The sequence below is a fragment of the Aethalodelphis obliquidens genome, unplaced genomic scaffold (genome assembly GCF_003676395.1).
Source record: "Aethalodelphis obliquidens isolate GAN/ISIS:26980383/991018 unplaced genomic scaffold, ASM367639v1 scaffold13, whole genome shotgun sequence".
In the NCBI taxonomy this organism is placed as follows: domain Eukaryota; kingdom Metazoa; phylum Chordata; class Mammalia; order Artiodactyla; family Delphinidae; genus Aethalodelphis; species Aethalodelphis obliquidens.
The window spans coordinates 22,728,373-22,750,020 of NW_020837957.1; the positions used below are offsets into that span (position 1 = coordinate 22,728,373).

The 21,648-nt window shown below is 38.1% G+C and overlaps 1 protein-coding gene across 2 annotated transcripts in view; it reads left to right on the forward strand.

Moving 5' to 3' along the window:
• The first annotated feature begins 585 nt into the window (after positions 1–585).
• Positions 586–21,648, forward strand: part of CLCA2 (chloride channel accessory 2) — a 37,614-nt gene continuing 16,551 nt past the window's right edge. The window contains exons 1-10 of one of the 2 annotated variants that reach the window (XM_027114239.1): positions 586–874; positions 1,744–1,881; positions 4,963–5,113; positions 7,782–7,890; positions 8,893–9,052; positions 11,488–11,715; positions 15,107–15,337; positions 16,450–16,627; positions 17,478–17,584; positions 19,577–19,801. In XM_027114239.1, coding sequence (XP_026970040.1) covers positions 689–874; positions 1,744–1,881; positions 4,963–5,113; positions 7,782–7,890; positions 8,893–9,052; positions 11,488–11,715; positions 15,107–15,337; positions 16,450–16,627; positions 17,478–17,584; positions 19,577–19,801 — 1,713 coding nt within the window. In that variant the 5' untranslated portion in view covers positions 586–688. The remainder of the gene's footprint in view (positions 875–1,743; positions 1,882–4,962; positions 5,114–7,781; positions 7,891–8,892; positions 9,053–11,487; positions 11,716–15,106; positions 15,338–16,449; positions 16,628–17,477; positions 17,585–19,576; positions 19,802–21,648) is intronic. The other variant, XM_027114240.1, reaches the window with a different exon arrangement.

Genomic DNA, 21,648 nt, shown 5'->3' on the forward strand with positions numbered 1-21,648 from the left:
TGATCAAGAGAGAAAAGGCAGCAAGGACAGAAGGAAAGGCCTCTGTGGTCTGCACAGACATCCAAGTTCCTGGCACTTGGCCCTCTCTGGGGGATATCTGATACCTTCCCCCCACCAGCCATCAGCTGAGAGCTCTCCCAGACTACCTAATGCAAGGCCCCAGGGACAGGGCTGCAGGATGGATTTCCAAATCTTCAAAATAAGCAGACAAAGGAATCTGACATCAAACAAAAAATGACAAGTGCAGTAGGGAAGGAATTGCTCTGAATGATGGAGGAGGTTGTCAAGGATTTCTAGATTTCTGTACTTCTACTGCAAGTGGATGGAAAAACCCAGATTCTCTGATTTTCAGCCCAGCCAGCCAGGCTTCCCTCTTTTAAGCTCCTTTTGTCTTATTTCCATTTGAGAAGACATAAAATGAGTAAGGGGTGGAAGATTTCTTGCCAAACCATGATTCAGGAGGAAGCTCAGCCACAGAACATGCAAGTGTGGCATCGCCCAGAGAAAAAAGACTTGTAGAGACAGGTCTCCGAAAGATCCACCCCAGATTTTGCAAAGAAGGCACCTCCTTCATCACAAGCTCTAAGCCCTTCCAAGTTCAGGAAGAAACTACCTGCTCCGCCATTGACAACTTAGCACAATGTGCCCAGCAGGACCAGCGTGAGTAAAGCAGACGGTTTTCTGCAACATGACGCACGGGGACAGTGCAGGTCCTGTTTGCAGCCTGAAGTTTGTGACTCTCCTGGTGGTCCTAGGTCCGGAACTCCTATTCCTGGGAGCCGGAGTGCAGCTTCAAGAAAATGGGTATAATGGATTACTTGTTGCAATCAATCCTCAGGTATCCGAGGATCAGAAACTCATCCCAAACATTAAGGTGAGTGGCAAGTATGAAGTCAAAACAATTATCCTATTCGAGCAGACCTGTAGCCTTCTTTAAGGAGTTGCCTGGTTTGTATTTGAGCAGTAAGGAAAGTGATGTTTCTCAAAAATAGCAACAAAAATTACAATTAACAGCCAAGCCAGTTTGTTCACCTAATTCTGTGTAGTCTCAGCTCACAGACTGTTGATCTAGCCCTCTTTTATTTGTTGTTGCTGGTTACTACTAATTTTAGCTTTTGTGTTTAACTACATGGCTGTTTTGGGGGTAGCAACTTAAAAAATAATCCATTGTGGCAACAAAGACCAGATGTTTGACTGATGAATAAGCATGATTGTGTCTATTAAAATTATGTTGTTGGATTCCATCCTGAGGATCGGAATTCTCAGACAGAAAGAGTGAGAGTTTGAACGGAGTGCCAAAGAGCAACATTCTTTCTTTTCACCTGAATGTTCTGTAAAGCAGTTGACTATTTTCACCTTGATATGGTAAGGCAGGCCCATAGCTCCATTACTTGAGTCTCCCTTTGGTATTGCTTTAGTGAAATCAGTATTGTCATAAGGTGTGGTCTTGGAAAGGCGTGCCGTGAAAAGGATTTGTTCGGTAAAAGCTTAGAAGTCTTTCACAAAATTTGGAAAATTATATAGGCAAACCCAGACGCACAATTAGTGTCCTAAAATCTCTTCCAGATAACCATTTGAAGTTTATTTATTTTGCTCCTAGGTTTTCCCAAAAATCTAATACTGTCTCTAAAAGAAATGGGCTCCTTCATTATTGTTATTACTGCTTGTTCAAGTATAACCAGAAAACTAAAACATTAAGAAGTTACAAGTGATAAAATAAGCTTTTCTTTTATTTGGTTGCAGGAAATGATAACTGAAGCTTCTTATTACCTATTCAATGCTACCAAGAGAAGAGTGTTTTTCAGAAATATAAAGATTTTAATACCTGCCACGTGGAAAGCTAATAATTACAGCAAAGTAAAACAAGAATCATATGAAAAGGTAATTCAAGATTTCATTAAATGTGCTTAACTCAAGAAAAAAATATAATGTGTTCAAACTTTAAAAGTGAGAACTTAGACAAAAACAAATTAATATTAATACACAAACAATATTATTGAAAAGATTGTTATGTGCAAAATGTATGGAAATGTAATAAATGAGTGAAAATTATGGAGTAAAAAATAAGCAAAATGCCATTGCCCAAGCGGCCTCTCAGAAATCTCTTTACTATGTAACTTACAGAGTCCTTTCTGAAATTTTTGGTTAAGGACCAAGAACTAGTTTTATTCCACTGAGTATGAGCTGTAAAGGAAATAATTTCAATTATGACTATCCTCATTTCCCACCCTGTCAGAGACAGTAAACATACATGTACAGACAGAAACCTAAGCCACCCATGCATATAAAAATATGACTTTCTTGTCCTGCAAGAGTGCAAATTAGCAGAATTTCACATTAGCCCAAGTCCAGGACAATGTTTTTGAGGAGTATGTTGATAAGAAGCAAGGCAGAAAGCAGGGAAGAGAGGCATGGCTACCTTTTTTTTTTCCAACCAAAAAAAGAACCTTCAAAGGACTCTCATAAGCTGTAGCTTATAATTAAGCATCCATGATAATGTCTGGCACATACTGGTATGCACGCTATAAATAAATGTTAAATAAATTTGGCAAATGACTGTTTGAAATTACTGTGATCAAGAGTCCTAGCAGCTACCAGAAAGGGCAGGAGCAGAGGCATTGAGAATATAGCTCAGGGCTTCAGCAATGGAGTGGGTTCAAGATCTGTAATTACAGCTCCGATAGAAGGGCTGAGACTGTGGTAGTTTCCCCTTTTCCTTATTTGTGTCACTTGGTATGAATTTTCCTAAGATTGTTTTAATTCTTAGATCTCCTTTGAAGTTATTGAATGATATAGCAATCTCAAAGGCACGCCAGTGTCCTGAAGAAGTTAAAGGGGTCCTTAAAATGATCTGATTTATGACCAGGTGAAAGCATTTGATGATTGGGCTTGGAGATAGGAGTGATAGATGAACTGCGATAAACTGGGAACAGAGCTATTGTTTATTAAACTTCAACTAAATGCTAGGCATTCTGTATATATTGCTTAATTCTCAGACACCTAAAATTAGTTGCTGTTATCACAAATTAGGAAACTGAGGCTCAAATATGGTAAGGATTTTATCCCAAGTCAAACAGCTGGTAAATTAAAGAGCAATTTGAATTCATGCCTGTTTGATTCCAAAACCTATGCTCTTTGCTCTAAGCTATACTGTCTCTAGCCACCTTACATAGTTGTCATTAATCAATCTGGCCTTTAGTGGGACAAAAAGTCTTGGAGATAACCAACACCAAACCCAGGTGCTACTCCTCATCCTAATGAAGAAGAGAGAAATAAATAACTAAAGCAAAAATGACTGAACAGGGCTTCCCTGGTGGCGCAGTGGTTGAGAGTCCGCCTGCCGATGCAGGGGACACGGGTTCGTGCCTCGGTCTGGGAAGATCCCACATGTCGCGGAGCGGCTGGGCCCATGAGCCATGGCCGCTGAGCCTGCACGTCTGGAGCCTGTGCTCCACAACAGGAGAGGCCACAACAGTGAGAGGCTCGTGTACTGCAAAAAAAAAAAAAACAAAAACAAATGACTGAACAGAAAGATTAAAGGAAAGAGTCACTGAAGGCGGTTCATATATCTGCTAGATACCAACTCTTTTAACCTCATAATGTCAATCAAGCAAACACTTAGCAAATGATCATTACATACAGGAACCATGCTAGGCATGGCACAGGACACAAGGAAAAGCAAGATAGTTCCTCTCCTTGTGGCTCTACAGTCTAATGTAGGTGGGACGCAGGGGAGGGGGGGAGGGGTAGGAAAAAAGTACATGAAAGCTGTATTACTATGGTCTGTAAGGTAGTATATAACCCCAAACAGCCTGAGTATTCTATCCCATACAGTGTACTCTTTCCTTTTTGTTTCAGGACAACTTTCCAGACATAGAAATGAGGTTTTGTCCAAGTGAAGACTATTCAAGGGCATGATGCCTGTAGCCCTTTTCACAGGTGTTGCCTTGCAAAGTCCTTGGCTTGAATTCTTATCTTTCTAAAAAAAAATGCTAATTATTATAAAAATAATTCATGCTTGTTGCAAAAAGACAATGTAGAAATATGGACAATAAAAAGAAAATATTACCTTCCACTATTCCTCAGCGGTGTGTACACCCCCCCACACACACACCAGTACACATGTAGTACATATAGTGATTGTTACATATATATTTATAAGATCATATTAGATCTATTGTTCCATAATCAACTTTAAAAAAAATTAACAACATACTTAACTTCTAAGGGCAAGTCTTGAGACAACATATTATCTTTATTCCTCAAAATAAAAGGAACAATGTTGTATATAAAACTGTGTTCTCTAGATGGTTATTTGAAAAGATATTTACTTTAGCTTCTGACTTAAAATATTGTGTTTTATAAATAGTAATTGAAATGGTAAGGGTACAGTATGAAATATAACTTCAATAGAATAATTGTTTTGCTGATCTGATTGGTTATGGGAATAAAAGGACAAGGCTTAAAAGAAACATATCCTATTGTCTTGCACTGATGAAAGAACCCACAGAAAGTTGTTCACAAAAGGCTATGACATTTTACAGTACAGCTCTGAATGATGTGTAAATGCTCTTAAAATTTCTTCACACTTTTAAATTACTTTTTATCGTGATTTATAATGTCAGAATTTTACAGTGTTGACTTTTGAGAAAATTTTAATCTGGAAAATGGGAAGGTCAAATGAAAGTAATGAAGCTCCATGGAAATTTGATAAGCTTTTAAAATATATACGCTTTTGAAAGTGACAGATAGTTTTGTTGATATTTAGTTGTGAATGCATTTTAAACTCCATCTAAAGGCATATTTTTTTAAATCTGTTTTAAAATTGGGATACAATCCATATAGAAAAATGGACACATATCTTAAATGTACACTTCAAAGTGTTTTAACAAATGTAGATATTTATGTCACCAACATTACAGTCACGATGTAGAGTATTACAAGGCATTTCTTTTAATTTAGGCAAATGTCATAGTGACTGACTGGTATGGGGCACATGGAGATGATCCATATACCTTGCAATACAGAGGGTGTGGAAAAGAGGGAAAATACATTCATTTCACACTTGACTTTCTACTAAATGATGACTTAACAGCTGTCTATGGATCACGAGGTAAGTTTGACCAATCAAGAAATAGACAATGGACAGCACTATTTACAGTATTCTGTGCTTAATGCTAAAAGGGACTCAGAGAAACTGAAACCTGCCAAGGACTTACTATTGGGATGAGGAGATAGGCCACGTGCCCATGAAAAGATGAGGGACAAAGTGAGCCAGAAAGGGTTAAGCGCCAGATTAGTGGCCCAGACAGGGCATAGTATAAGAATTCAGTGAAGAGGGAGAGCATTTTGAGCTAAAGGTGGTCAGAAAAGGCCTCACAAAGAAGAGGATCTTAGGGTTGAATATAATTTTGATAAATGGAAAAAAGGGAGAGAGAGTGAGAAAAGTATGAATAAAACCATGGCAGCAGAAGAATCCAGGGCATATTTGAGAGATGGGCACAGTAGACCCCACTGATGGTGCAGAAAAACTATGGGAAGTGAATAGTGGGAGAAAATGCTGAAATGCACATGGGGTAGGTGATGGAGAGCCTCAAATGCCCAAATTAGCAAGTCACAACTTAAGGTTTGTAAACATAGGAGTGAAACCATCCAAGCAGGGTTTTCAGAAGCTAAATCTGGCTGTGAGGATAATCTGACTCCCTCAGATCAATGAGGGAGAAACTGGATATCAGGAGAATAACTAGAAGTCCAGGTATGAGGCCATGAGACTTGAGTAAGATCGAAGGCAGTGAGATGGGAAGGACAAGAAAGAGAGTAACAAGAACAAGAGAATTTTCTACGTGCCAAGTGCTGTGCTATTTGCTTTTCAAATGTTATCTTATTTAATCCTAACAACTCTAAGTAATGAGAGATATTCCAGAGGGGAAAAAGTATGAAACAGAGGTCAGAACTGCTTCAGAGTGAAAGGCAAGGAGTGTGTGTGTGGGCAGCATTAAGTAACACACCAGGTTTTGGGCAGAAATAGAAGGGACCAGTTTAAAGGGGAAATCCACAAGTCTGGATTTAGGCAAGTGATTGTGAGGAAAGTGGACTATGCTGGTGGAAAGACCCAGCCTATGGCGGAAAAAGGATGACTAGAGTTTCACAGTGAAGCCAGCGTCATAGGTTTGGAGATTGGCATTTAGTGGATGAGATCTGAGAAAGAAACTGTGGTGAGAAAAATGAGTAGGTCAAGGGCTAACTATCCAATTCTTAATTTTTTGTTTTTGATTTTAACGTACAGCAGTGCCTTTCAAATGATGTTTTCACTTTTACCCCCATTTAAATCTAAATAGATTTTATTATCCTCTGAATAACTAGCAGGAAGTGGAGCCACACACTCTATAAAACACACTTTATAAAACACTTTATAAAACTTTATAAAAATGGCTTTTTTTCCTGGTAACTCTGAGGTGCTGATAATCTCTGCACAAATATATGACTTCACCAGCACTTCTAAATTCCATGAGTAGGCAGAAACTTTTCCTTAGCACTTTCAGCTTAGACTGTTCCCCTCCCTTCCTATGTTCCAAGATCCAAAAAATGCATAATAAGCCACAGCCTGAGTCAACTCAGCAAACATTTCCTGGGTTCCCAGATCTTAAAAGAATTCAGAAAGAAAAGTGTACTTGGGGAGGGGAGTTAATCTGGAAAATTTCTATTGGGGAGAAGTCAGTTTTTAGCTGAACATTGAAGAAAATACAAGATTTAGAAAGGTAGAGATAAACTTATAAAGGATTTGATGCTGACAATGAGGATTTTCATGAGCTAAGATTTGAAGATAAACATGGAGAATCAGGAATAAAATGAAAGAGAAAGGACCACCCAAGCTGGTGAGGAGGTTCTATGATCCTTTTTGCTCCTTCTTCCCTCCCTGGCCCCAGGGTTTCAATCATTGCTGTAGACAGGAGAATTATCTATAGGAAAAAAGAGTGGCAGGCATGCCTGGATAACACAAACTGAAGAATAGGAAAGATTTATTTGCTGGTTTGATGTCTTAGTCGATTTGGGTTACTATAACAAAATAGCATACACTGGGAGGCTTATACACAACAGAACTTTCTCACAGTTCTGGGGACTGGAAGTCCAAGATCAAGGCACCAGCCAAATTGGTTTCTGTGAAGGCCCACTTCCTGGTTCATAGACAGCCATCTTCTCACTGTGTCCTCACATGACAGAAAGAAGGAAACTCTCTGGGGTCTTTTTATAAGGGCACTCATTCCATTTATGAAGGCCCCACCCTCATGATCTAATAATCACTCCCAAAGGCCTCACCTCCTAACACCTTCACATTGTGGGTCAGGATTTCAACATATGAATTCTGGGGGGACATACACATTCAGTCCATTGAATTGAACATTCAGTCCATATGCTTCTTTTCCTTTCCCAGAATCCTGAACTTATAGGCATGTATAAAGCTAAATAGAAAACCTTAGGCAGCTTCCTTAGGGAAATGAGAGAATGTGAGACTCCTCACTAATTTCAAACAGATATGCAACAGGTAAATCACTGGTTTGCACTCCAGGACTAAACATATTTTCACACTGCCTCTTTTACGATGGTGGGGGTAAAGCAGAAGGGGATGGGAACGGGGTGGGGAAGAGGAAAGTGGAAGCAAGAATTGCACGTCAACCCTTCAGAATGAGTATATATAGTCAGGTGATGTTACGTATTCACTGATTAGCAAGGTATATTGCTGAAATTTTAGGAACTCAAAACAAAAACTCTCTCTTCCACAGGCAGAGTGTTTGTTCACGAATGGGCTCATCTCCGTTGGGGTGTGTTTGATGAATATAACAGTGAGAAACCTTTCTACGTAAATGGGCAAAATCAAATTAAAGTAACAAGGTTAGTGTTTTTTTGCATGTTTAAAATTCACTGTTTATTTGTTTTTACGCTAAAATAGAGTTTATAATGGCTGCAAAACTTAACTGACAATTTTCAGTTTTATTGGATTTTTTAAAAAATTGGTAAGTATTTATGTGGTCAAATGCCAAAACAATATAAAAAGTTATACTCTTATATAGCATACTCCCACCACTCTCTTCACCCTGTTCCCTTTCATCCCCTCTAGATCACCATTTTTATTAGTTTCTCATTTATTTTTTCTGTGTTTCTTCAGGAAAATTCAAATAAATATGAATATATATTTTTCCTCACTCTTCTTTCTTTTAATTGCATAGTGTTCCATTGTATGGATATACCATAATTTTTCAACCAGTCCCTTATTATTGAACAAATGAGTTGTTCACAATATTTTGTTATTACTACAAGTCATAATGCTATAAATAAGTTATTTCCATTATATGCAGGCAGATCCGTATATCTATTGAATAGCTTCCAAGAATTACCAGGTCATAGGGTAATTTTAGCTGTAATTTTGGTAGATATTGACTGATTCTTCTCCCAAAATTTAGATGGTTTTTTATCCCATTGACAGCATTTGAGACTGCTTATATAGGAAGGAATCCTTTTAAATATCATCATTAGATGTTCATTCTCTTCTTCCTCTGATGTCCAATGGCAATGAACTCAAAGGAGCCCTGATTCAGGATACTACCACTCATGACCTTCCTCAGGCCTCCAAAAGTTCATGTTGATTTCTCGGTGACTTTTGCTTTGACCCTGTTTAGCTGGTAAAGCCCTTGGCAATACAGAGCCTCTCATCAAAATCAAATGCTTTAAAATCAAGTGGAGTGCATTTGTAAATTAATGACCTTTCTTAATAGTTTTTAAAATGTCTTCTGTGTATCTAGCAATCTATGATCCTAGAAACAAATTATTTTATGAGCCAATAAGAAAGAAACATAAGCATTTCTAAAACAGACCCAATGTCTCTTCCTATTTCAGGTGTTCATCTGACATCACAGGCATTTTCTTGTGTGAAAGAGGCCCTTGCCCCCAAGAAAACTGTATTATTAGCAAGATTCTCCAAGAAGGATGCATGTTTATATACAATAGCACCCAAAATGCAACTGCATCGATAATGTTCATGCAAAGTTTATCTTCTGTAAGTATGGCCTTAGAATAACAAACTCTTACAAGATTCCATCTTTTCCCAAGATAGACTGATATGTTTTAAGTATTTAAACAAAAAGACAATTAAGATTCACTACATTTGGGACTTCCCTGGTGGTCCAGTGGTAAAGAATCCACCTTCCAATGCAGGAGAGGAGGGTTCAATCCCTGGTCAGGGAACTAAAATCCCACATACCGAGGGGCAACTAAGCCCGTGCGCCACAACTACTGAAGCCCACACTCCTAGAGCCCGTGCTCCGCAACAAGAGAAGCCACTGCAATAAGCCTGCGTGCCACAACTACTGAGCCCACGTGCCTCAACTAGAGAGCCCATGTACTCTGGAGCCCATGCACCATAACTAGAGAGAGAAAACCTGCATGCCAAACTACAGAAAGAGAAGCCTGTGCGCCGCAATGAAAGATCCCGTGTGCCACAACTAAGACCCAATGTAGTCAAAAAAAAAAAAAAAAAAAGATTCACTACATTTTAGAGCTTGGGGAACCTTAGAGTTCATCTAGTTTTTACTTTACAGATTAAAAAAAAAAAACTCAGTGCCCCCCCTCGACAGTCCAAGCTGATCAGTAAAAATTGTTTCCTTTAGAAAAGTGATTATGTGCTCTCCAGGGAAGGTGATTTAACAAGGGGAAACCTGGAGTCTTCAAAATAAATTGCTCGTATGGTGGTGCATCTATATCCTTTCACAGGAAAGTGTACTGGGTTAATGACAGGGATGTAACGTATGATTATATTTCTTCATTTAAGGTAGCAAACCACTCTTATTTTAATGGAATTCCCTAATTCTCTTTCCCTTGTTTTGCATATTCTAGAACTTAAAAAGAAAAGTCAGGTGTTACCAAGGGAAGTCAACTAATCCTTAGCTTCGCAGGTTCAGAAACTCAATCTTGTCAGTATTCCACGCTAACTGACAAGAGACTTGTGTAGGAATCCAGAACACATTTTTAAAATTATTTAAAAAGAGTACTCTGTCATGGAGATCTGACACTCGCATTCTCTAGCCAGTTCATTTTCTCTCTGACAGAAGCAGCACGGAACAGCCAAATTCTACCCAGAGGCCTATTTTGAGAGTGTGGAATCAGAAAGGAGGGAGTTAGGAGATGCAGAGATTTAGTCACATCAGCCTTCATAACCTGATACATTTTTCCAACTTCATCACATCTGTGGGTCACGTCCTCTCCATTGAGCTGGGAACACTGTGGGCAGTGTCTCTGTGAAGTTTTCTGTTTCTATGACTAACCCAATGTTCCTTGGATTGACACATTCTTTTTTTAGATAATTTTTTTTTCTTCAGTCTGGTTTTAGTCAAGGCTAAGAGTCATCTGTAATTTTAAGGTGCTTTTTCATATTTCTTGTCCAATTCATTATGGTTTTAATTTAATTTACAGCTTTAATATCTGAAGCCAAGCTAATTCCATGTTATTTCATCCACATTGTTTGTGGCTAGGTACTATCTTTCTGGTCATTTCAAACACCTACTCATTAATATCCAGTCAGAAAACTTTTACCATCTCCTAACCATAGTCATGAAATATAAAGAAAAGAGTTAAAAACAAACATACAGACAAAAACAACAAAACAGGTTCTATCATATCTCCCCATCCTACTAAGAAACTCATGTTCTTATGCAATTACTAACTTTTTGAAGCTTCAGCTTCCTTTTCTAAGAAATTAGAGTTGGGGCTAGAGAATCTGTAAGATTTCTTTTACCTCTAAGCTTCCATAGCTCTGTTAGCAGGAAGCATCTACTGTTTGTAGGAATATAGCCACTGGGAAGTAGATAACACATTACTTTGCAATGCAAATCATGCCTTTAAAAGAGGGGCTGCCAAGGTTTAGTATTATTGTATGAATTATGGCTATATCTCCAAATGGGGAAAGAGATCAGGAAGTAGATTTAAGTTGGTTTTCTCCTTATCCTAGTCTTACAGAGGTCAATATTTGAACTAGCTCAATATAGGTTTATTGATCAATAGATAAAGGTACAGTGGTTATTAAATATCATTCCAAGGAATAGGCTGATCAAGATAAGATAACATCTCCTGGGGTGTTTTCTTTAACACATTATCATGCTAAGGAAGTTGAGAGTTTGTTTTATTTTTTTAAAGCCTAAGATATTTATACACGGTCTACTCTCTGTTACCTAAGCTCAAGAAAACTTTAACAGAGGTTGACCTCAGTACCACATGCGTGCCAGAGTTTCAAGCAAAGGGTGCCAAGGTTTATCTGTAAATTCAATGGCATTCTTGAAGTAAAGAAGGACATAGCTGTAGCGCTTCTGATTTCTCATGTTTCAGCTCAACTTTCCTCTTACCTTTAGTTGCTTGAGAATGAGAAGTATGTCTAGTGTGAGAAGAGTACTTTTATTTTCTGATTATTTTCTGAGTACTTTTATTTTATTCTTTTTCAAGGTGGTTGAATTCTGTAATGCAAGTACCCACAACCAAGAGGCTCCAAACCTGCAGAACCAAATGTGCAGCCTCAGAAGTACGTGGGATGTAATCACAGACTCTGACGACTTTAATAACAGTTTTCCCATGAAAGGGACTGAGCTTCCGCCTCCTCCCACGTTCTCTCTCATACAGGCTGGCGACAAAGTGGTCTGTTTAGTGCTGGATGTGTCCAGCAAGATGGCAAAGGTAACATTTGAACCAAAATAGTTGTAAACCATCACTTTTTTCTATCAGTTTTTAATTCTTTTTCTTTTCAGAGGGTAAGGGAAGGGAAGGGTGAGGCCAAACGTTTGGAATAGTCATGGGCATCATCTCTTCTTGGGTATGAGAGAAACAAATTCAGAATGTGGCCCAGATATTGAGATAACACAGATAAATGAAATCCACAGGTAATTCCCAGCCCTCATTATTGCTACTAATTGCAACCTTTTCCAACCAAAACCCTTTCCAAAACTCTGACATGTAGCGGAAGGCTCCTTTCTGACCACATTCCACTCACTGGTAAACAACCATGGCCGAGGCAATAGACTGAGTTTGCAGTGAGTGTGCATATCCATTATGTGTGTATTTTCCATATCACTGTGTACAGAGAAACATATCTCACTCATCTGGCAATCTGGCAGCCTTCTAGAAACCCATTCTCCAAAGCTCCAGAATTCTTAGACAGTAATTAGAGGTTTAGTCTCTGGAATCAGGCAGATGTGCTTTAAGTCCTGGCTCCTTCATTTACTGTCTGTGTAATCAAGAGCAAATAACCTCTCTGAAGCTCAGTTTTCTCATCTGTAAAACAGAGATAACAATACCTATTTCATTGTTGTGACAGAGACAGTTCATACTGGCTCACAGGAGTCAATTGTTAAATTTTCAAGAAATTTGCAAGCCAGTTGTAAATATAGCCATTATTAAAAAATAAACTATGTAGAGTTATAATTAAATAAAATATATTGAAATAAGCATAATAAATGCTCAAAACTCATTACTTCCTAATTATTTTTCTACTATTCTTACTATTATCTATGCCCAGAGTCAGTAACTACCTGCTTTTGCATAGCCTGCAAATTAAGAATGGGTTTAGAAAAAAATCAAGAGAATAATAAAATTTCAGGACACATGAAAATTATATGAAATTCAAATTTTAGCATCCATAAGTAAAATTTTATTGGGAGACAGCAATGCTCATTTGTTTACATATTATCTATGGCTGCTTCAGTACTAAAATAGCAGAGTTAAGTAGTTGCAAAAGACAATATATGTCCCACCAAGCCTAAAATATTTACTATCGGATCCTTTACAGAAAATGTCTGCTGATCCCAGATCTAGGCTCCTGAGGTTATTTCTGGTCTATCATCTCTATGACTCTGCTCCTACATATCTCTTGCCAACTTTGCACTCAGCGATGTCAGGTTGACAGCTTAAATCAGCCACAGTGAGAATATTTACCCCATAGAAATTGCAACAAATCCAGGGTTCTCCCTCTTTCTCTTTTTACCAGAAAGCCAGTTTTTAAACTTTTACCAGTGCACCACTAACTACTTCATAGTGTTGTTGAAAGGGAAAATGAGATACTGAATATGAAGTTTTTGGTTTATAAGTGACAACTGTTATTTTATTATAGTACTTGTCCTAAGGGAGAGTTTATCCTCTTGTATTCTCTGGATCAGTAGTCCTGGAAAATTTGCCTGTTTTGGCTTGTCTCTAAAATATGAGGAATACCACTAATACATTCAGCATCTAGATAATTTTGTGATCTTGCCTACCTGCAGTTGACTAGGTTATGACCTTCAAATATGATCTCAGAGTAATTAATATTGACTATCTGCCTCTGTTGAGCAAGAACAGATGGAGTGAAAGGGAAAGATAGTTGTACTTGAAAGAAGACCTGAGAGAAGTAGAAGAGAAATAAGCCTTCAGTAGCAAGCTCATGGCAAAGAAAACTTCTCTCCCTTTTCCTGTCAATAGTGTCACTGAACCATCAAGACCATCCATTCATTTATCAGGTGCCTATACTGTGCTGACTTGGGGGATACAGAGATGACAGAATAGAGTCTGCTTTGAAATGCTCACAATCTGATGAGGGAGACAACACACACGTGTGAATAAACACAATACAATGTGACAAGGCTCTACAGAGGTGTGAATTGCTGTGGAGGCACTGGCAGCATCTGGGTTATAGGAGAGTGACTGAGGAAGACTTCACTGAGAGGATGAACTTGGAGTTGAGTCTTGAAGCATAAGTAGATATTTGCCAGTTGGATGAGGTGAGGGGAGGCATTCCAGTGAAGAGAATAGTGTATGCAGGTGGCTGAGAGGCAGAATTAGTAGAATTTTTTTCAGGGGAAGTACATCAATTGGTATGGATATAACTAACAGTGGCTTGGCCTAGAAAAATGACAGATAAGATGAAAACGAATGATGAAATGAATGATGGTATGAATTTGAGAGAAATTTAAGACGTATGGATATGACCTGTTCAAGGATATGGAGGCTGGTAACACAAGAGTAATAAAAGAGAGTTCCAGGTTTCTGGCTTCACTAGTTAGGAGTAGAGGTCATGACCATGTTGTTAGCAATACTTAGTATTTACTAAGTACTTACTATGTACCCATTTTGCAGATGAGAAAACTGAAGCTAAAAGAGATAAGTAATTTCTCTATGGTCACATTACTAGTAAAAGTTGAAGGCAGGATTCAAAGTCCTTGTTTTATCCACTCTACCAATGTACCTCTCAATATTGTAAGAGAAACAATATTTGGGAAGGGGGGCAATGAATTCAAAGTGTATAGAGTTTGAGATACCTGTGAGAGGTTAAATTGGTGGTGTTTCCTAAGCAGTGTGAAATGCAGGTCCAGATATTAAGGGAGATGTCTAGGTTGGAGATAGAGACCACAATCATCACTGAACAGGTGGTCATTGAAGCTCAGCTTCCTGCTCCCACAGCCTTCAAAACAAGTGACCCTTATGAACTCATCACTAGTATCACCTGCCCAAATGTGGTCACTAACATTACTTTATATTTATTCAAGGTGTAACTATTGTCATATACATATCTCAGTTGATCCTCACGGTAATTCTATTTTAGCAAGTAAGAAAGATTATTATTACCCTCACTTTACAGATGGAATGCCCAGCCTAAGATAAACATGATAACAGAGAGTAGTGCCAGGATAGATGCCTGACTGCTGTTCCTCTCTACCATAAGATCTTTGCAATGTTTCCTCTTACCCAGGATGAATTTTAAAAGAAGAAATTACAAACCAAGTCTCTATTGGTTCTACAGATCTTTGAATCAGGTAGGAGAGAAATAGTGGATGTATGTGTTCTTATGGAATGGTAAATCATGAACAGCTTCTTAGGGGCAGAGTTCCAAACCAACCCCCCCCTGCCGAAAAGCATTCATTTTTCAGCCTGCATTTAATCAAACAATATTCTAGCATAGTGTCAATCTTTACAACTCAAAAAATCAGAGTCTGACATCTCTAAAGAATTAGCAGAGATATTTGCTAATTGAGTTACTTAGTTATACTTTTGTCTACCAACCAAATGTTGTTACCTTTCTTTTTTCCTTTTTGCAACATAGGCTGACAGACTCCTTCAACTGCAACAAGCAGCAGAATTTTACTTGATGCAGATTGTTGAAATTCATACCTTTGTGGGCATTGCTACTTTTAATAGCAAAGGGACAATCAGAGCCCAGCTGCACCAAATTAACAATGATGATGACCGAAAGCTGCTGGTTTCCTATCTGCCTACCACTGTGTCAGCTGAAGCAGAAACCAGCATCTGCTCAGGGCTGAAGAAGGGATTTGAGGTACAGTAGAGCGCCCCAAGCCTCACCATCACTTTCCTTTCCCATCACTTTCCTTTCCCTCACTTTGTATCTGAGGTTGCTTCTGATGTGGGGCAATCTGTTACAATATGGTCATGAGTCTCAAGTATAGGAAAGTGATGATGGATTATCTTTAAGGTCAGGGACCATGACTTTCTCACCACTGAATCCCCTGTGCCTAGTAAAGGGCATGTAATATTTGCTTAAGAAAAATTTCTTGAAGGAATGAGTAAATAATTGAATACAATTATTCAATTATAGGCTGGGGGACTTCAGCATCATCAGAAAAATTTCTAACACTGTCCCTATCCATCTGGGACAGTTCCATCTGTGGCTGTTGTTACCCTTGGGTTTTCCAATCAAAATCAGCATGTCTGGCCTCCTGCCTATAGTCATACCAGACCTCAAGCATATGAATATCAGTTAAGGTCAGAGGTATGTTTCAAGAATAACGGAGTTCATCTAAATCAGCATAAGTGTGGATTCGACACTGAGGATACAGCCATGTGTTAAACATCTGGTAGCGGGCAGAACACAATTGCAACTGTTACTTTCTACAGCCAAGAGTTTCTCAACATTGGCTGCGCATTGAAATCAGCTGGGGATTCAAAAATTCCAATGCCTGCATCTCACCCCCAGAGATTCTGATTTAATTGATCTTGGGTGTGAGCTGGCCATTAAAAAATTTTCAAGTTCTCATCCAATTCCAGTGTATAGCCAAGGTTGAGAAACACTGCTTAAGGTCCTTTTATTGGCCACTTATTGGATCTCAGAAGTAAGGATCTCACATAATAATGTTCTCCCACATCCTCTATGATAGACACTATTCTAAACTAGGGGTATCTCATAGTGATTTGAACAGGAAGAAGTCCTATCCATGAGTAAGCAGGCAATGGCATGTAGGGTGACAAGTGCTGTGATGGGGTGAGGTGAGGACTGAGTGGAGATGGGCATGGAGAGTGTGGGAAGTTAGAAAGGACCTGGAAGAGGAATATGCCCCTCTGGTGGGGAATTTGGAATGAGAGTGAATTCTTCTGCTCAATAAGGCAATCTGAATCACATTTCCTTCCAAATGAATGATACCCTGTGTTCAGATGGTTGAAAAACTGAATGGAAAAGCCTTCGGCTCTGTGATGATACTAGTGACCAGTGGAGATGATGAGCATGTCACCAACTGCTTCCTCACTGTGCTCAGCAGTGGTTCAACTATTCATACCATTGCCCTGGGTTCATCTGCAGTCAAAAACCTGGAGGAATTATCACATCTTACAGGTAGGTAAATTTCTAGCAACATGTTTTAGAGCATTTCCTTTCAACTTGAATATTCAAAGAACCACCATGAAACTCAGATTATGTCAACAGAATACATGGCTTAATTGAAAAAACTATGAACAGTTTTCTTAAGAAAAAACACAAAACAAAGTCATTGCTAAATTCTGTCAAAAATTTGCTTTTTTATACTTTCCTTAGAAAGTGCCAATTATATACACCTAATGAAAATATTATTATTACTTCTTTGTTAAACCAGCCTGAGCATGTATAATCATGGAGCTAAAAGTATGTTTAAATGCACTAACTTCTATGATAAGGAGACATACAATATTACACACGTATCTTTTTTTGTTCTAAATGAGGCACAGAATAATTTTATCTTATATTCCTCACATTGAATAAAAAATGCATATGCTAACTTGAAAACTGAAAGCTAGGTTTTATTGAATTATGTTTGAAAATAATGTTTTCAGAATGTAAATGTAAATATATAGCAATATAAATGGGTAGAAATTAACCTAGATTGTCTAAGAATTACCTTAATTAAATATTTATTGATTTCAATAAATATTTATTTTCAATAAATATTTATTGAGTTTTTATCACATACTGGGTAGAGCTCTAGACCCTACAATTACAGCTGTGAATAGAACAAACAAAACCACTGCCTTGGGGTGCCTGCTCACCATGTGGTCGTATAGGATGCTGTGCAAAGCAAGTCAAGCACAGCTCCTGCTTTCCCCAAACTCACCCTCTTAAGCAAAGGAAGTTTGTTAGAAAAGGTCTATCACTTTATCTTTTGTTTTACTTTATACATTTTAATAGCTAACATCCCAATTGTGTATTTCAGGAGGTTTAAAGTTCTTTGTTCCAGATAAATCCAACTCCAATAGCATGCTTGATGCTTTCAGTAGAATTTCCTCTGGAACCGGAAACATTTTTCAACAACATATTCAGGTCAGAATTTCCTCAATATTATATTTACAGACAGGGGAGAGGGGAGAGGGAGCAAGGAAAATAGATGAATTGTGCTGTCTCATTAACCTTATTTGAATATGTAACAGTCCTTGTTACATTAAAAGAAGGCTTTTAGTGAGCTTCTTGACATCACCAGAACCAGGCTTCATCTTTACCTGATGTCTACTTCTCAGCCCTAGGAGTCATTTTCTGTAATTGCTACTTCAGCTTTTCAAGGTCTATAGCAGAGTTTGCTCCTTCCTTGTGGCTCAAAATGGGGTTGGGGGTGGGACATGGGGTAGAGGTAAGGTCCAGAATTAAAATAAGAATCAGTGGCTTTAGTTTTAGTTCAAACTTGCCATCAATCAGAATCCATTTTATTTTGCTTCTTTAAAAACTTCCTTGAAGCTCCTCCCTCATATAAAAAGTATCAACTATTTCGTTCAATTCTAGAAATTCCTAAAGATCTCTCCAACTACCACAATTTATTTGATTTTGCTCACAAAATCTTCCTTTAATCAAGTCATTTTTTTCAAAGGGCCAATTTATTTTTCTTTCAAAGTACTTTAAAGATATTTTGAATATAACTGAATAATGTTTTGAATAAAATTTCACCTGCTGTTTCCTCACAGATGGTAAGTGAACCTGCCAAGTTAATGGCTTGATGGGAGCAATGAAATCAGTAAATTATTCTTAGAAAATATTTAACATGAAGATTATATGTACAGAGTAAAGGCAATAACCACAATTCTGTCATTAGAAGTAGGAAAAGGTGAATTTTAAGTGATAATGTATATTTTAGATTAGACTACCATTGGCTCTTCTGAATAATCTTTCTACCCTTGATTTTCTCTTTAATAATATGAAATAAAAAGAAATGTTTAAAAAAGTAAAACAAATTTAGCAAAACATTATTCATATGACTCAAATTGGTTCCCAGAGTTGGCCACCTCTCCCCAGTTATTTGCATGTCATTAGCCCCTCTAGACTGTGGGCAGAAACTACATCTAACCCCCTTCAACAGCTCAGAGCCCGGCATGGAACGTGGCACAGTAATTAGCAGTCCACGGACACTTGTTCAATTGAGTTGAACAAATAATCCGCAATGTCTTTGCTGTCATCCACCAACAGAATTTTACATTCTTTACAAGTCTGAGCAATTTTACAGTGTTGCTAATGTCTTTATTTAATAAATATGATTTTTCAAAGTTATTTATAGACTGGTATTCTTTGTGAATACACAGCAATTAAACGCAGGGGTTCTGGTGTCAGCCAGCCTGGGCTCTATGCCTGTTTCACCTCCTTGCTGTGTGACCTTGGACAGCTTACTTCCCTAAGCCTGTCATTTCATCTGGGAAATGTGGGTAACAATAGCACTTATCTCAGAGGGTTTTCATAAGGATTGGGTTAGATAATACACGTAAAGCATTTAGCACAGTGCCCAGCATCTGTATGCACTTGGTGCATGTTACACACACACACACACACGCACACACAAAGTGCACATACAGCTTATTTAAGTGCACACAGCTTAAATCATGACTAAATGATTTTTTTAAATGTACTAAACCCCGCTGAAACCCAATGTCTGATTTCTTATTAAAATACATAAAGGTATCTGGACAGATTATACACAAATTAATTAGAGCACATTCACAAAAAAAGTCAAAAAAAAAAGCTTGTTTTAATTGCTGCTCCGAGGCTAATGTTGATTTGGATAAGAGAGAAGTATGAGAACAGCTGAAATCTCTTGATAAAGATTAATGAAGTGACATGTACTAGCTATAACAAAATATTTTATATCTACTGTACTTATAACACTTTGCTTAAGCAAAGTATTTTTACATGAAAAATAATTTATGTAAATATAGGACATGTCCAAGTTAGTTTTTTTATTTTTGCCAATTCATTTTTATTTGTCATAAAAATAAAGGAAAAATGGAATGATTATGCATATGCTAGAAACTTTCACATGTATATTCTCTCGAACAGCTTGAAAGTATAGGTGAATATGTTAAACGTCACCATCAACTGAAAAACACTGTGACTGTGGATCACAGTGTGGGCAATGACACTACCTTTCTAGTCACATGGCAGACCAGTGGTCCCCCTGAGATTGTATTATTTGATCCTAATGGAAGAAAATACTACACAGATGATTTTACCACCAATCTAGCTTTTCGGACTGCTCGCCTCTGGATTCCAGGAACTGCTAAGGTAGGTATTGTAAGCTTGTTCGTAATGACAACGTTTAGTCAACTACGTGACTTTCAGATGGATCACAGAATTAAATGCATTGTGTAAAGGAAATCCTATTCGAATATATCAAAATTTTACTTTAAATTTATGAGGGATTTTTTGAATGTTCAAAATTTAAGAGGAACTACTAAGGTATGTTCAAAACTTTAAATAATGGATACCAAAGGCTTCTCACTTCAACAGTGGAAATTAGTATTTATGTAGTACAAATAATTTCTTTTTGCTTACTTCCTTCTTTACAAAATCTGTATCGAATACTTAGAAAAAACCCTCTACTTAGAATTTATAATATAAATACGTGGAATATATATGTTTTTGAGCACCTACTATGTGCAGGGTCTTGTTCTAGGTGCTTTACAATAAAGTGCCATAATAAGAATAAGAACAGGGTACTCAGAGCACACAGGGGGCATGTGCAGGCAGTGGGGGAAGGAGAATGCTTCCTGGAAGTGAAGACATCAAAATGGAAATGTGGAGGCCTAAGGGGCCAGAGGTATGAATAACATTCTGGACAGAAGAAACAGTACACAGGAAGGCTGTGCATTGCCTGAATGCAATCCCTCTTCAGGTCTGTTGGCCCTCCCCCCCCACCCCCCCACCCCCCGGATCACTGTTGATAGCCTCTGCTTGGCCTTCCTTCCTCTGGTCTAGCATCCTTCTCTCCCAACACCTTTATCAGAGTGATCCTTCTGAAGCACAAATCTGATCAAACCTGTCTCCTACTCAAAACTCTTTGACGGTCTCAGGATAAAATCCATGTGGTTATTAGTATATACTAAGCCCTTCACGTTCTGGCTTCTGCCCAAACTTAACTCTTTTAAAAATTATTTTTTAATTTAGAAAAGCTTTATTTTTATATAATTTTTAAAGGTTACTTTCCATTTATAGTTTTTACAAAAGATTGGCTACATTCCCCATGTTGTACAATACATCCTTAAGCCTATCTTACACCCTAGTTTGTACCTCTTACTCCCCAACCCCAAACTTATCTCCTAACCCTACTCCCAAACACCCTGTGCTCTGCCCCTACTTAACTTTTCTCCAAACGCATCATGTTCCTTTCACACCTGTGCACAAGGACCAGGAACACTTTACCTACTTCTTGCTGCTTTTGCCTGACCCCTTTGTCTGGATTAGGTGCCCCGTATCAAAACACTTCTTACACCCACAGAGGAGTTTTCATGTGGAGGTTTCCACCACGTGTCTGTTACTAATGTTATGATTACAAAAAACAAAACAAAACCAAGCAGAAAAAACCCAGATAGATAGATAATCTTGATGCTTGAATTGTGACTTCACTGTTAAATGGCAGACCACATGAATCCCAAGAAGAAGACTGGATAGGGTGTGGCATCTTAACTTTCCAGAGTCAAACCTTAACCCACTGATTTCTCTCTTCTTCATCCTGCTTGATTGTGTTCCTCCTGCTACTTCCACGATTTAAGAAGGAGCAGCAGCAGGAATTAGGAAAAAAGGAATACTTATGTACAATTTTATCAAAAGAACAAATTTCTGCTACACTGTAGTTTAAGCTTTTTTCTTTCAGACATTTGTTTCCAGGTTTCCCCCAGGCAGCCCAGACAGATAAGGAGAATGGCATTCAGCAATACTTCTATAAATTACTCAACATAGACATTGTGCAATCCTGATCTATTAAAAATAGTGTTCCTTTTCTTGGTCCCTAATAGTGTATGTGGGTTTTTTGTTTTTTTCGTTCTATTATTTTTTTAATTTTTTTTTTGCGGTACGCGGGCCTCTCACTGTTGTGGCCTCTCCCATTGCGGAGCACAGGCTCCGGACGCACA